Source organism: Gymnogyps californianus, chromosome 1, assembly GCF_018139145.2.
Source record: "Gymnogyps californianus isolate 813 chromosome 1, ASM1813914v2, whole genome shotgun sequence".
In the NCBI taxonomy this organism is placed as follows: Eukaryota; Metazoa; Chordata; class Aves; order Accipitriformes; family Cathartidae; genus Gymnogyps; species Gymnogyps californianus.
The window spans coordinates 11077488-11090176 of NC_059471.1; the positions used below are offsets into that span (position 1 = coordinate 11077488).

At 44.7% G+C, this 12689-nt stretch overlaps 1 protein-coding gene across 1 annotated transcript in view; it reads left to right on the plus strand.

Moving 5' to 3' along the window:
- The first annotated feature begins 1462 nt into the window (after window positions 1-1462).
- The window catches only part of MTNR1B (melatonin receptor 1B), a 31684-nt gene continuing 20457 nt past the window's right edge, over window positions 1463-12689 (plus strand). Inside the window, exon 1 of the mRNA XM_050908677.1 lies at window positions 1463-1673. Within this exon, the coding sequence (XP_050764634.1) occupies window positions 1463-1673 (211 nt within the window). The remainder of the gene's footprint in view (window positions 1674-12689) is intronic.

The window sequence follows — 12689 nt, forward strand, 5'->3', positions numbered from 1 at the left end:
AACGAGGCAGGCTATCTCAACGAGGTAGGCTATCTCAAGAGCTAATTCTTGAAAAACTATGGGGCATACCTTTCTCCGTGTTGAACAGGCACAAAGAGGAAGAATACAGCTACACAGTAACCTCTTCTGCTGGTGTGGCTCCTGCATCGTTCTCAAAAGTGGGGCAAAACCTGGAAGCAGGACAACGATCCAGTGTGGCCTGGTTGGCCCGAAAACAATGCAAAGTAGGACACAAAACCCTTCCGAGTTATGTCTGCTGTGAGCAGCCCTAATTGTCAGCACATGCTATGTGAACCCACTGATACGCTGTCAGTGGCACCTGGTAACTATGCCAGCCATGCCGGCAGCCAGGCACGGAGACATGCAGGGTCTGTCCTCCTTTGTTGCATGCATCTTATTTAATGCAAATGAGCATATGGCATATGGCATCTGTCACTTTGGGATCCCAAATGAAGCTATATCTTTCAAACTTAATTTCAAAGTGAACTCCATCGATGCCCTACCGTCTACTCCTGCAGCTTGAAAGGAAAAACCTCTGAAATGCACACATTTTCCAAAGTTGACATCGGTTTGGAGCATGTCCTGTCAGTGACATTTGCAGTTATCTCCCTACGAGCATTGTCCTTAGTCTTGATCTGACAGACTGTTTCGTTCAAACAAAGCTCAAGGCCACGGCAAAGTAAGTGTAAAACCTTTTTACATCTGTAGCCCAGACTAAAGGAAGGAATGCATCGGAAAAACCCGTCTGGGCGCACCGAGCGTCCGGAGGAGGCGAGGGGAAGGGGGTTCCCTGGCCTTGCACTGCCGGGAACACAACGGACCGAGCCTCGGGAAAAAAACCCAAACACACGTTTCCCCGCCGCAGAAGGTGGAGGTTTCCGGCCGAGCCGGGCGGCGGGAAGCTGCCTGCAGCCAGGCGGGGCCGGGGGCTGCTGCCGGGAGCAGCACCGAGGGAGAGGGGCTTCGCCGCCACCGGCTGTCCCCGCGGCTCTCCCGGGCTCTCCGGCCATGGAAGCCGTCACCGGGGACGACCGAGCACGGCCGCCTCCGCTGCCCCTGGGCCCTGCCCCCGCACCTCCCCGCCGCGGCCGCCTGCCGCCCCTCAGCACCGAGAGCCGCCCTCCCGCCAGCCCGGGATCCCCCGACCCCGCCGAGGGGCACCGCTCCCGCCAACCGCCACCGCCCCCCTCCCTCAACTGCCGCCACGCGCCGGGGCGGGGCCGGGGGCGGGGCCCAGGCGAAGTGCCCGCCCCCGGGCTTTCCCGTACGGCCTCGGGGGGGAGGGGGCGCTAGCCCCGCCCCTAGCCCCGCCCCGCCAGCTCCGCTGGGGAGCGGGAGGGGCAGCGCGCCCGGCGCGGCCGTTAAAAGCCCTCCCGCGCGGCCAGTCAGCGGGGTCGCCGTGCCGGGACAGCGGCCGGTCAGCGTGAGGAGCCGGCCGCAGCGCAGGGGCTGGGTATCAGCGATGCTGGAGAATGGCTCCCTGAGGAACTGCTGCGACCCGGGTGGGCGAGGCCGCTTCGGCTTGGCGGAGCGGGAGGCGGCGGGTGCCCCGCGGCCCGCCTGGGTGGTGACGGTGCTCTCCAGCGTGCTGATCTTCACCACCGTGGTGGACATCTTGGGCAACCTGCTGGTCATCGTCTCCGTCTTCAAGAACCGCAAGCTCAGGAACTCAGGTAAGGGCTCGAGCCCCGGCACTCGCCCCGGCGGCGGCAGGTGGTAACGAGCGCCCAGAGCCCCACGGGCACCCTGGTTCCCGCTTCTAGCTGCCCTGAGGAGACCAGCCTGCTTGTGGAGTCCGGGCGGGCCACCTGCTAGAGGCAGGGGACCAAGGAGTCCCCCTCTATCGGTGCTTGCCCCATAATGTGTGCAGGGACCTCCAAACGCTCAGTCCTGTGGCAGTCCTTCCTAGCACACCTGCGCTCCCCTTAGCCTGTGCTCTATCTGCCCTAGCCCTCAAGGGGGGAATGCAGGTCATTAAGTGGCTCTTAATGAGGCATTGTGTAGTCTCTATGGAGCTGCTGATGAGGGGAACCGGTGTCATTCGATTAAAATACCGGAGACAAAGAGCGTGCCCAAAACGGTCAGAGGAAGAAAGAAGGAACTTTAAAACTTGCCTAAGAGTACTTCTGAAGATGAGGTGCTGTGCATGTGTGGGAAAGCGGCTCAGCCCACGCTCCGGAGTCTTCATCAGAGTTCACAACAGTCTTTCACGAAATCATCTTTCTGCTTGTCTCCTCACCGAATATCCTGCAACCAGAAAGCAGCAAATAAAGTGGAGTGTTTTTCTTGAATCGTGTCTGTAGTTTTTCTTTGCGTGTGCCAAAATGCGGCTCTGCGTGTTTTATTTGCTAAACCTATTTGCTTTCTTTTCTCATCTTTGCTGGGCTAGTTACACGTGTCTCAAACTACAAAACTCTGTAGTTAGCACCAACTTCTCGGATTTGCCTCCCGGCCAACTTATCTGATTCACGTACGGCCCACTGCATGCGGATGCTCTCTTTCCCCGCACCCTGTTGATGCTGCAGGTTGCCGGTCGTTACCCGATGCGCAGAGTTCGGCTGCTGCTCGCACACCTGCACTCGGCTGGCTGGTGGGTGTTGGTGCAGAATGAGGTGCTACCCCCGAAATAGTGGTGTACCTACTAAAATTCTCATAGCACCAAGCAGTTCCCGAAACTGCTCGCTTATTCGGATCTCGAATGCCATCGTTTTGCGATGCGCACGCAGGTCGGGGTAACAAAACTTTGCCGAGAGCTGAGGGAAGTCAGATGCACAACGTCCCCTGCGCTCTCAGAGCCAGCGAGCTCTGTGTCATCGGCCCAGCTGCACGCCCAAGGGGCAGCGGGGTGCTTCCTCACCAAGGGGAAGGAGGGAGGACTGCTCACTTGTCTCTCCCGGGTGGTGTCTGTGTGTTTTTTTTAATGGGTGTCGCTTCCCGAGCGCTGTCGTGTTTCACGTGCAGTGACTAGAGCTCCTGCTAACTGGAAGTAGGCACTCATTCGCCCTTGTTTTAAATTAAATGATGCTTAGGAACAGAAGCAGTTTATAGAGGGATGAGACTTCCTCTCCCTAACCGTTACACGGCTAACTGCGTGCGAGGGATGCCGGCGGGTCCCATTTACGTGGGGCTGAGCGATCACACCCCACGGAGCAGCGCCCAACTTGAGGACGTCTGAAAGTGTGGTTTGGGTGAGGAAGGGAAGAAATGGCGGGGGGGAGCTGCTCGGGGCGTGAGGCGCGGTCCTTTGGCTTGTACTTGGGCTGTACATGCAAGGGAACCAAGCCGCCACGCAGAGTAGCAGAGCCGTACCGAGGTCGGTCAAGCCTTACCTGGTGCCGAGCCGCGGAAGGCGGCACCCCCGGGAGCCGGAGCTCTCCGTTCCCCGAGCGGGGGCCGTGGCGGCCGAGCAGCGCCGGGCCGGGTGCGAGCGGGCGGGCGCTGCTCCGGCCGAGCGGAGCGGAGCTGGGCGCACCGCCGCGGCGGGGGAGGGAGCTCCCCCCGCGCCTCGCTCCCTCGGGAGCCCCCGTGGGTCCCCAGCGCCCTCCCGGCCCCCTCGGCGCCGGGGGAAGGCGCGTTCCCGGAGGGATTGGCGCCCGGGCTCCGGAGGGGCGAGCGCCCAGGGAACAGGCTCTCGCTGGAGAGCGCGGCCGGCCCGCGGCATCAAATCCCGGCCGAGGGGAGAGCAAGAGTGGGGCTCTCTTCTGAACCGTTTCCTTCGTTCAAACGACAGCAGAGGGGAGGGTTTGGAGTGGAAGAGAGTGATGCCTGGAAGAATAAGTTTCACGATACTGATCGAAGTGCTCTGTGGCATCCTAAGACTGTTGAAATAAGACGTGGTAGACGTGGTCTTCTTACCTAATTCAAATACCTAATTGATCTCCTTCTAGGATCATCCTTAACGTGATGTACTGACCCTGTCCCAAGGATCTCTTCATCTTTGATAAGCGCCATGAAGAATAGCAGGGAGTTCCTTCTGCATAATCCTCATAAAGTTAAATACCTTTTAAATTGCCACTTGTTAGTTTTCCGTCAGGGAGAGATGGCTCCTGGAGATGAAGCTGAAAGAGGATAGTTCAGTAAAGGTCCACAGAGGTCTTTTCAGACCAAATTTCTTAAGGAGGGAGCAGAGTGGAAGAGGACTGCAAACTTCTGTGGGTGGAGTGATGGAGGGAATGGGGAGGTGGTGGAGAGGTAAGGCACTGCTTGGGAGCCCTTAGCCTCCGACAAGGAAAGAAGATGGACAAGCAGGTGGGCTTACAGGTTTTCCTTTCTGAGCAAATCAGAAACAACATGTTCGTACTTGCAAGGGGAGCGGGTGGGGTAGAAAGTGAAATGGTGAGGAAAAATGTCATCAAAGGAGTTAGACTTGTAATAAGGGATGTCAGAGAGGGACAAGAAGAAACTAGTGGAATGGTTGTGACAAGAGACAGGGGGTCCAGATGACCGAAGAAAAAAGGAAGAGCGGTAGCACCATGAACACTCAATTCTCTTTGAAGAAGCTAATGAGAGACTTTCTTGGATAAGGATGAGAGTTTGGGACTTCAAATAAGCCACAGGTGTATGAGGAATAAATTAAGCAGCTCTGCCCACTTCACTAGTACAAATAGTAATCTTCCCTTCAGAAAGCAAAACAGGGCTTCCACATATTTCTAGGATTTACCAACACTATCTGTCCTAGGCCTTACAGAGAAATCTGATAGCTGCAAACAATGTATGCATCACTCTCCTTAAAATTAAAGCATGATCAAAAGCAAATGTGTTTTAACTCTGTTATTTAATATGAGGCACAAGAATGGAGTGAAATAAAATGACCTATTAGCCTTTATGCTGGTAAGTATTATGCTCAGCAGGAGAGAAAAGGAGAATGGGTAGGACTGGTGCTTTTAGAGATTGTTCATTCACTCCTTAAACAGTGGGAATTTTGCCAGCCTTACAACAGAAGGGTTGTTTCATCGCATACAGAAGCCTCTTTCCCACGTTTAAATTTGTTTTTGGAGGGGAAGGGGAAAATTTGTGAAGGCTCTTCCAAGTAATGCATAGCATAATTGGTATGAATCAACATGCTTGTCTTCTTACATAACTGCACCCAGTCTTTCTGTGAGAGGCTGAGCAACTTCTGATCTCTAAAAGTGATTTAATTTACAGAAATTAATGCTTTTATAATTTGTAACTTGGGAGGGGAGGAATTTTGTCCAACACACTACAAAATTAAATAAAACTTTGTATATGGAAATAATAAAATAAATTAGCCTGTCTTTCTATTTGAAATGTTAAATGTGTTCTGAATTTTCAAAAACGACTATTGATTTTGGATGTCTTCAATTAAGCATGCCCAGTTGAAGGCAGCTTTTAAAGTGCTAAACTTTTGAAATGCTAAAGTTTACATGTGCTCAAGAACCACTGCTGGATCGCCAAGTATCCTGAAGGTGCATCAGGTCAATCAAAACCACTAGATGCTTTTAAGAATTTCAGGATACATTTGTATAGCCATAGCTGTGAAAATACCATTACGGGCTGGGGTAAGAACTCGGTAGGAAGTCAGAAGGTGAGAACTGGCAAGGCATCTCCCACAGGAGGGAGATAAGCAAACCATTTGTATTTCATTGGCCTTAAAGCCAGCATAAAATCAGTGAGAGGTGAGAATTAGGCACATTAACTCAATATCATTTCAAAGAGTAGTGAGGACTTGGGGCCCTTTGACTTTTGGAAGAAGGCCTAATATTAACCTTGGTGCACTGCCAAAGAAGACGTTAGCAGAAAGCGATATTTTTAGTGCATTATGTCAACCCTCTTCACTCTCTCCACTATTTTCCTTTCTATATATAACAGCTAACACAGTATGATGAGACTGTGATTTCCATTCGAATGGCAAGGTTGTCTTGCTGTTGCAAGACAAATTAAATCAAAATTCATGTTTCTTTTACCTGTAAGAACATGGGCATATTTCCATGTTTAGTTCTATCTAATGTGTGTGTGGCTGTAGAGATGGACAATACTTCTCACATGTACATCTGTACGAAATAAAACATTCCTGCACATAGAATTGTAATTTTTGTACTTGTCTGTCTACTAAATAAACACGTTCGGCAATATAACCAAGTCTTGTACTCTTTTTCCATGCTATTTCCCTTTCTGTAGTCTTCACTCCATTTCTCTCTAATATAGCTGAGGGTATGTTTTCTCCATTGTTATATGCTGTTTTCAGTTATTCTTCATCTCTTTGGCCACACCAGTTCTCTTTCTCTCCTTTATTCCTCCCCTATTATTATTCCTGTCAACTGGGATAGAGGACAGCTTTTGTACTCCTGACTTATTGAACCCTGGATCCATGGACTTCTTAGCCCTGGGACTGTGTGTGTTTGGCCTTCACATTCTCTCTCACATTCAGAATCTCTAGCCTTGAAGCTGCTCAATACTAAGAAATTCATGGGAACATGACTTCAACATTCACAAAAGTTCATTGAACCCAACGCTTAAAATAAAGTTCTTCTATCTCTTTGTAATAATACTATGGTTCAAACATTTTTTTATTTTAACTTTGTGCTTATTAGTTGCTAATTTATAGTGGATATTTCTATTTGTAGAACTCTAATTGTCATTTAACTTGGATGGATCATTTCTCTAGCTGGTGAGAACTCTTGTGCCATATTAATGGAAAATAAATACATATTTACCTCTCAACCTTTGTTTTTCCATGATAAACAAGCCAAATGCTTTTAGTTCCCTCTAATTAACGAGGCTCTCTATTTCCCCGATTGTTTTAGGCCTTTCAGTTCACCTATCCCAGCTGAATTAATCTGTCTTGAACATGAGAAAACTGAACTGTTCACAGTAATGCAGATGAAGTACCACCAACACCTTCAAGAAAATAATATTAACATTCTATTCTGTTCTGTCCTTCCCTGGATGGACAAAATGGACCTGGTATGCCTTGGAGCCACATTTTCCTTTTATGTGATAGCATCATATAGGTGACTCTTCTTGGTGCAGTCACTTGCTAATGCAGCTCTTCTTTTTATTTTGTCTTTTCAGTCCACGCAATTATTATTCCTTCAGTACCTGACATCATACCTCATGCTATTATACTCTATCCACTTTCTGCTCTTTTAGTCCTCAAGGAAAAAAAGATCTTGACATTTCCCTGTATCCATATGGGCTCTCAACTTTGTATTATCACAAAATGTCATTAGTTCTCTTTACATTTTGTGACATAATACTTCTGAACCAGACAAAATTAGTTCAATGTAGGTTATCTCCCTCCAGTCCAACAATTTTCTTTCATCACCATCCAGGCAGTGGTAGCAACAGACTGTGTGTGGTACCCTACCATATGTGCTTCCAAGGCTAGATCAGTTTGGAGCAACCTCCCAGGTACAGAAAGTCCAAGTCCAGCTTTTATTAAATAAAGATGATCAGATTAGTTGGCACAGTCACTTTGTATAGGCTCACATCGAATTTTATTCCATTTGTCTTTACCTGCATCTTTAATTTGCCTCTCCTTCCAAATTTGTTTCTGCAGCCTTGCCTACAATTAAGATGAGATTAAGAAGCCCAAAGATTTCTCGATTCATTCTTCCTTTGCAGCCGATTCACCAACTTAAATACAAGTGCCATGTTAGCACATACTCTATGGTAGACAAATGAATCTTCCAGAGGTGGCAACACTGTTTTAGTTTTCTCATTACTCCCTGACTAATTGTTTTTCTGACTTATTGCCAGCACCATTCATGCAAAAAGAAACAGCAGTTGTGCCAGCACCACAGCAAGGGAGGAGGAAATGCGTAGTAAAGTGTGAGAGCACCAGAGCTGCAGGTGAGTCATGGCAAAACTGCTCTTAGGGATGCATGTGGGAGCCAAGCTCTGTGCCATAGCCTAAGAGAAATCAGCACTTCCCTACTGGCAGTGAGGACCAGAGAACACGTTCAGCCCCTTTTTACAGGTCCCACACGTAGCTCTCTGTCCTTTCAGAACCCATAACACTATCTCTAACAGATGTTAAAAAATTCCTGCCATCAAGTATATTCAGTCTCTCTGACGTTTTTGCTTTATTGTAGATATGTTAATTCCTCACCTGCCAGCCTGCCTTGTCCCCAAGCCCACCATTACTGTCCTTATTAAAAACTGTAGCAAAATCTTTCTTCAGACCGGCAGCCATTTTTAAGTTGATTTTCAGATTCCCCCTCCCCCATTAACTCCTCTTTCCTTTTTCCTTTTGTTAATGTGGTGAAAGGGCGTTTTATTCATTTTAGAAGTCTTTGCAAAGCCAATGAAGTTTAGGGTTTTTTTCAGTTCCCATTTTATCCATTTTTGCTCTCTCTAGCAGTTTTCTTTGGTGGACATATATTTTCCTGTTCCTTCTAGCCTCACTTCTCGCCCCTGGTATCCTTGCTGAGACACCTTTTCCTCCAGCTAGATCTGGAACTTTTCCTTATATTTTTTCCCTCTTTTGGATGCAAGTTCCAGAGAATATTTTTGTATCTTTAATATGAAGAAATGCCAATCTTCCTCCACATTCAAGTCCCTAAGCTGCTCAATACAGTTGACTTCTTCCTAATTAGCTTCTTTTATTTATCAAAATGTGCAAACTCCCTTCTTAGTTATGTCTCTTTTATTTATTCTTCCATTTAATTTAAACAAAATTATCTCATCTGCTTTCAATACAACCTTATTTTCTATGACAGGCTCTTCAGGGATGTCTTTGTTCTTTATCAAAACAAAGGCCAGGGTATGTTGGCAAATAGACTCTGTATTGAAGAAATCTACTGGGTCCAGAACTCAACAGGCATTAGTATGTTTATTATCTCTTTTACATATTAGGAGCCACAGTGCCCCATCATTAAATTGTTCCCGTTAGTATTTCCCTACTAAAACAGAGGTAACCTCATCCTACTGCAGGTTTCTGCATAGTTCCCTGCACATTGTCTTTACAACTCTTCTCCAATGTAATTTTGGCTTTCACCAGGATATCATCCTCTCTCTTTTTTTTTTTTTTTCCTTTTATGAAGACTATACACCTTTCACTCAGTATTTCTCTTCTCTGATCATTGGTGCAATTCCATTCTAACAGAATTATTTCCATAAAGTTTGATTTTAATTTCTCACTGTTTTTGGATCCCCTATTTTGCTGCATAGGTTCCTGGCATTCTCTTACTGACTCTACTGCTTTTTTTATTACCACTCCAGTCGAACTCCTCAGTCTTTGAGATCCTATTTTCTATATTTGTTGCCACCACCTTCCTGAAGCCAAAATTCCCCCTGCCCTGGGTGTTAAATGAAGAATCTATATGATTCCTTCTCAGGCTCTCTTCCCATCTTTCAATTTCAAGTTCTTTTTATTCATTCTGCCAGCTTGTATTGCAAGCTGGTATCCCATATGCTTAGGTGAAGTCACATGAAGATATGAAACCTCTTCTCAGAGAATACCTCCAAATGATCAATACTCCAAGTCTTTCTACATCACTTCTAGAATTATTTAGTCATGTGCCCATGACTCATCTCATACTTCTAATTAGACTTCTATTCTTTTCTTGGAGAGGAAACAGAATAAGTTCATCACCAATTCCATCCTCTTTTCTGTGAGACTTGGTTCAAACAGTAACCAGCTGAGAAAATAAATCTTCAAAGACGTTCCTCATAAAATAATAACTTTAAACTTTGTTAACCTGTTAATAATTCCAAAAGTAGAAGAGTAAAGTAAAAAGCCAGTATTGTTCATTTGCAAATTAGGAAAATTACTTTAACAAAGGAAGTATCCTTCACTGAAAGGAAGTAAACCTTGCAAGTAAATTTGGAAAAAGTGAAAATCAGAGACCTAAGAATGTTCTAGATGAGAAGAAATATAAAGAATATAGAATTCTAAAATATGTTGGAAGTAGAAAATTTGTAAGGAAATTATCGGCCTAGAGGGATTGAAAGAAGCATTTAGGAGTACAGAAACATCATAAAGGAGAAAAATAACTTCTGTATCAGTCTGCATCACAGGGAATCCTGAGGAGATAAACAGTTTCTTCAAAAGCAATAGGAGACGGCTTTATGTGACACTGTATATAAAATAATGGATAGCCTTAGAGAAGATAGACTAGAATCATCTTTTTTTCATCATCTAGAGAATCATGACACAAGACTAAGGACATGTTCAGCATAATTTGGAGATGGAGAATACTAAAATGGAAGTTGCTTTCTCAAATGCTAAGTAAACTGTGGAAGTCAGGAATTTGGTAAATTTAAAGAACTACTGGCTCTTCTGTGAATATTTTGAGTGTTCAAAGTCATAATGGCTAATGCTACCAAAATTGGAGAAAGTATGGAATGTATTAGTGGCAGGTGTAAACCAAATTCTAGCGACTAAGGAATAGGGTAAAATTGTAATCTGAGGCAGGTTATTCCACAGCTATAGGGTACTTTGTATCCTCCTTTGAAGCACCTGGCAACACCATATTGGATGATAGCTCTAAATTAAAATTTTCTTTTATCCTGTAGAGGAAGTGATCAATTTATGGATAAGCAAAAAGAAAGTATATCGCCAAGATCAGCTCCAAGACACTTTATTTTAGAATATAATGCTGAGTTCTATTCCACTTGGTAAATGGAGCTATTGGTGTGCTTATCTTTAGAGGAAATAGAATGATAAGCATTTAGTTGAACTGGAGAAGTATAAGGGTTTTCTTGAACCTGTAATGGAAGAATCTAAGAGTATATTTACACTGTGTATTTAATTTGGCACAAGTCCACTCTACCCATGTTCTGAGCAAAAGGAAAACCAAAGGATGATGTTAGTGTGATGCTTTGCCTGCAACACCATATCCAGGCTCTCCATAGGTACAAGTCTAACACAGTCACACAGCTTTTTTTTTTCAACTCAGAGTATGAATAAGTTTCCTTTCATCTCCCTGAAATAACCAATGCAAACATACCCTCAGACACAGGAAATTAGAAGGACCTCTTAGCAGCTGTAGTATGGCAATTCCGTCGTGTCTTAGCACTCCCTTTGCTGCCAGCTCTCTCCTGGACTCTGGACTGGCGTTTCTTTTGCAAGACTCACTGACTGCATGAGGCATGACCTCTCTGCAGTAAAGCTCTATTCTTGGATGGACCAGCAGAAGCAATGCAAAGATTCATGGTGTTCTTTGACACAGTCAGCCAAAGAGCTAAGAGACCAAATCTGCTCACAGAGAGCCAGGACAGGTCATTTTAAAAGACTAATTTTTCCAACTATTCTTAGCAGATATGTGTTCACCAGGTGACTTGAACCATTCTATTGAGGATGTTATAGAAGACTACGTTCATCTCATTAAATCAGTGATAACCTGTTCTCTGCCTCTAGGGGTAAATTCTAGTCCTACTCCAATTCAGATCTACTCTGAGTACCAGTATCTTCAGATATGCTCCAGATTTTAGCTTCTTAGAAGTTATCCTTTACAAGCACGTATTGGTACCTTGACGTAGACTGTCAAGTACATTGCCTTGTTCACAAGAATACATACGAAAACAGCTATGTTATCCTGAGCTGATAAAACAAAACCATTTTTTTCCTTTGCAGAAAGGAAGAAATGTTATGGTAATTTTCATCTTCCTAAAAATCAATCATCTGAGCAGCTGTTCTAGTTTTTAGACTCCCACCTTGATATAGGCATGAAACAGATTTCCTGACAGCAAAAGCTAACAGAAATACGTCTAAATCACTGTGGGTGCAACTCCATTGTCCTCCTTAACAACAGTAGCTGCTTTGGAATCTTCTGGTTTACTTTTGGTCTCAATACTCATAAGGACTGAGCTATATCACAGAGTCAGCATTTTCCTGACATTTCAGCTGCATGTGGGACAGTCATGTCTTGACATGACAACAGATAACAACAGCCTAAACACATTCATCAAATTACTAGGATCTTGATTGCTGGGATTCTTTTAAAATTATTTATTAATTATAGAGGTATGTGATTATGCTGTTTAATAAATGCTGCTTGAATTATGTCTGAAGACAAAACATAACCCTTCTCACGAAGTTACTAATTTTTTCAGCTGCTTTGTGGACTTGGTTCATTTTCAATGTTTAAATACCTGTATGAAGATTATAATAATATTACTTGACACTTCCACAAACATTGCCATCTTCCTGTTATAGAACAACATCTGTTCATCTGTTGTTTTAAATTGCCATATTTGCACAACAAGGGCAACAATTGTTGTTGGAAAATATCACATACAGCCACTGGAACTATCAGTCTGACTAACAGCAAAAATATCTGCTTAATACATCAGCCTTGTAAATATAATTATGTTAACTAATTATAAGTCTAGAGCTAGCATCAAATAGTAAAATATATCACTTCAAAAAAGACAGGGACCTATAAATGGCATCCTCATGTCTCTAAGATTTGCTCAAATCCTGCCTGAAATTCTCAGTGTCCTCTCATTCTAAAGCCAGTGCGATTTTTTCCAATTACCTCAGTACACTCAGCATTTCATTTGAGTTCAAATAAGGAAAAGGACCTTATGTCAGATGGGTATCACTTATGAATATGTGTAATCTAATCAATCTAGGTATTTTTATTTCCTACTTTTCATTCAATTAAAAATAATCTACTTACTGAATATTATCTGCATTTTTTTTTTAAATGTGTCTATTCAAGCTACTCATGCTGTGCAGATCCTACCCATGATGAAGTTCGTCAGTGTTGTAGTCTTTAGGA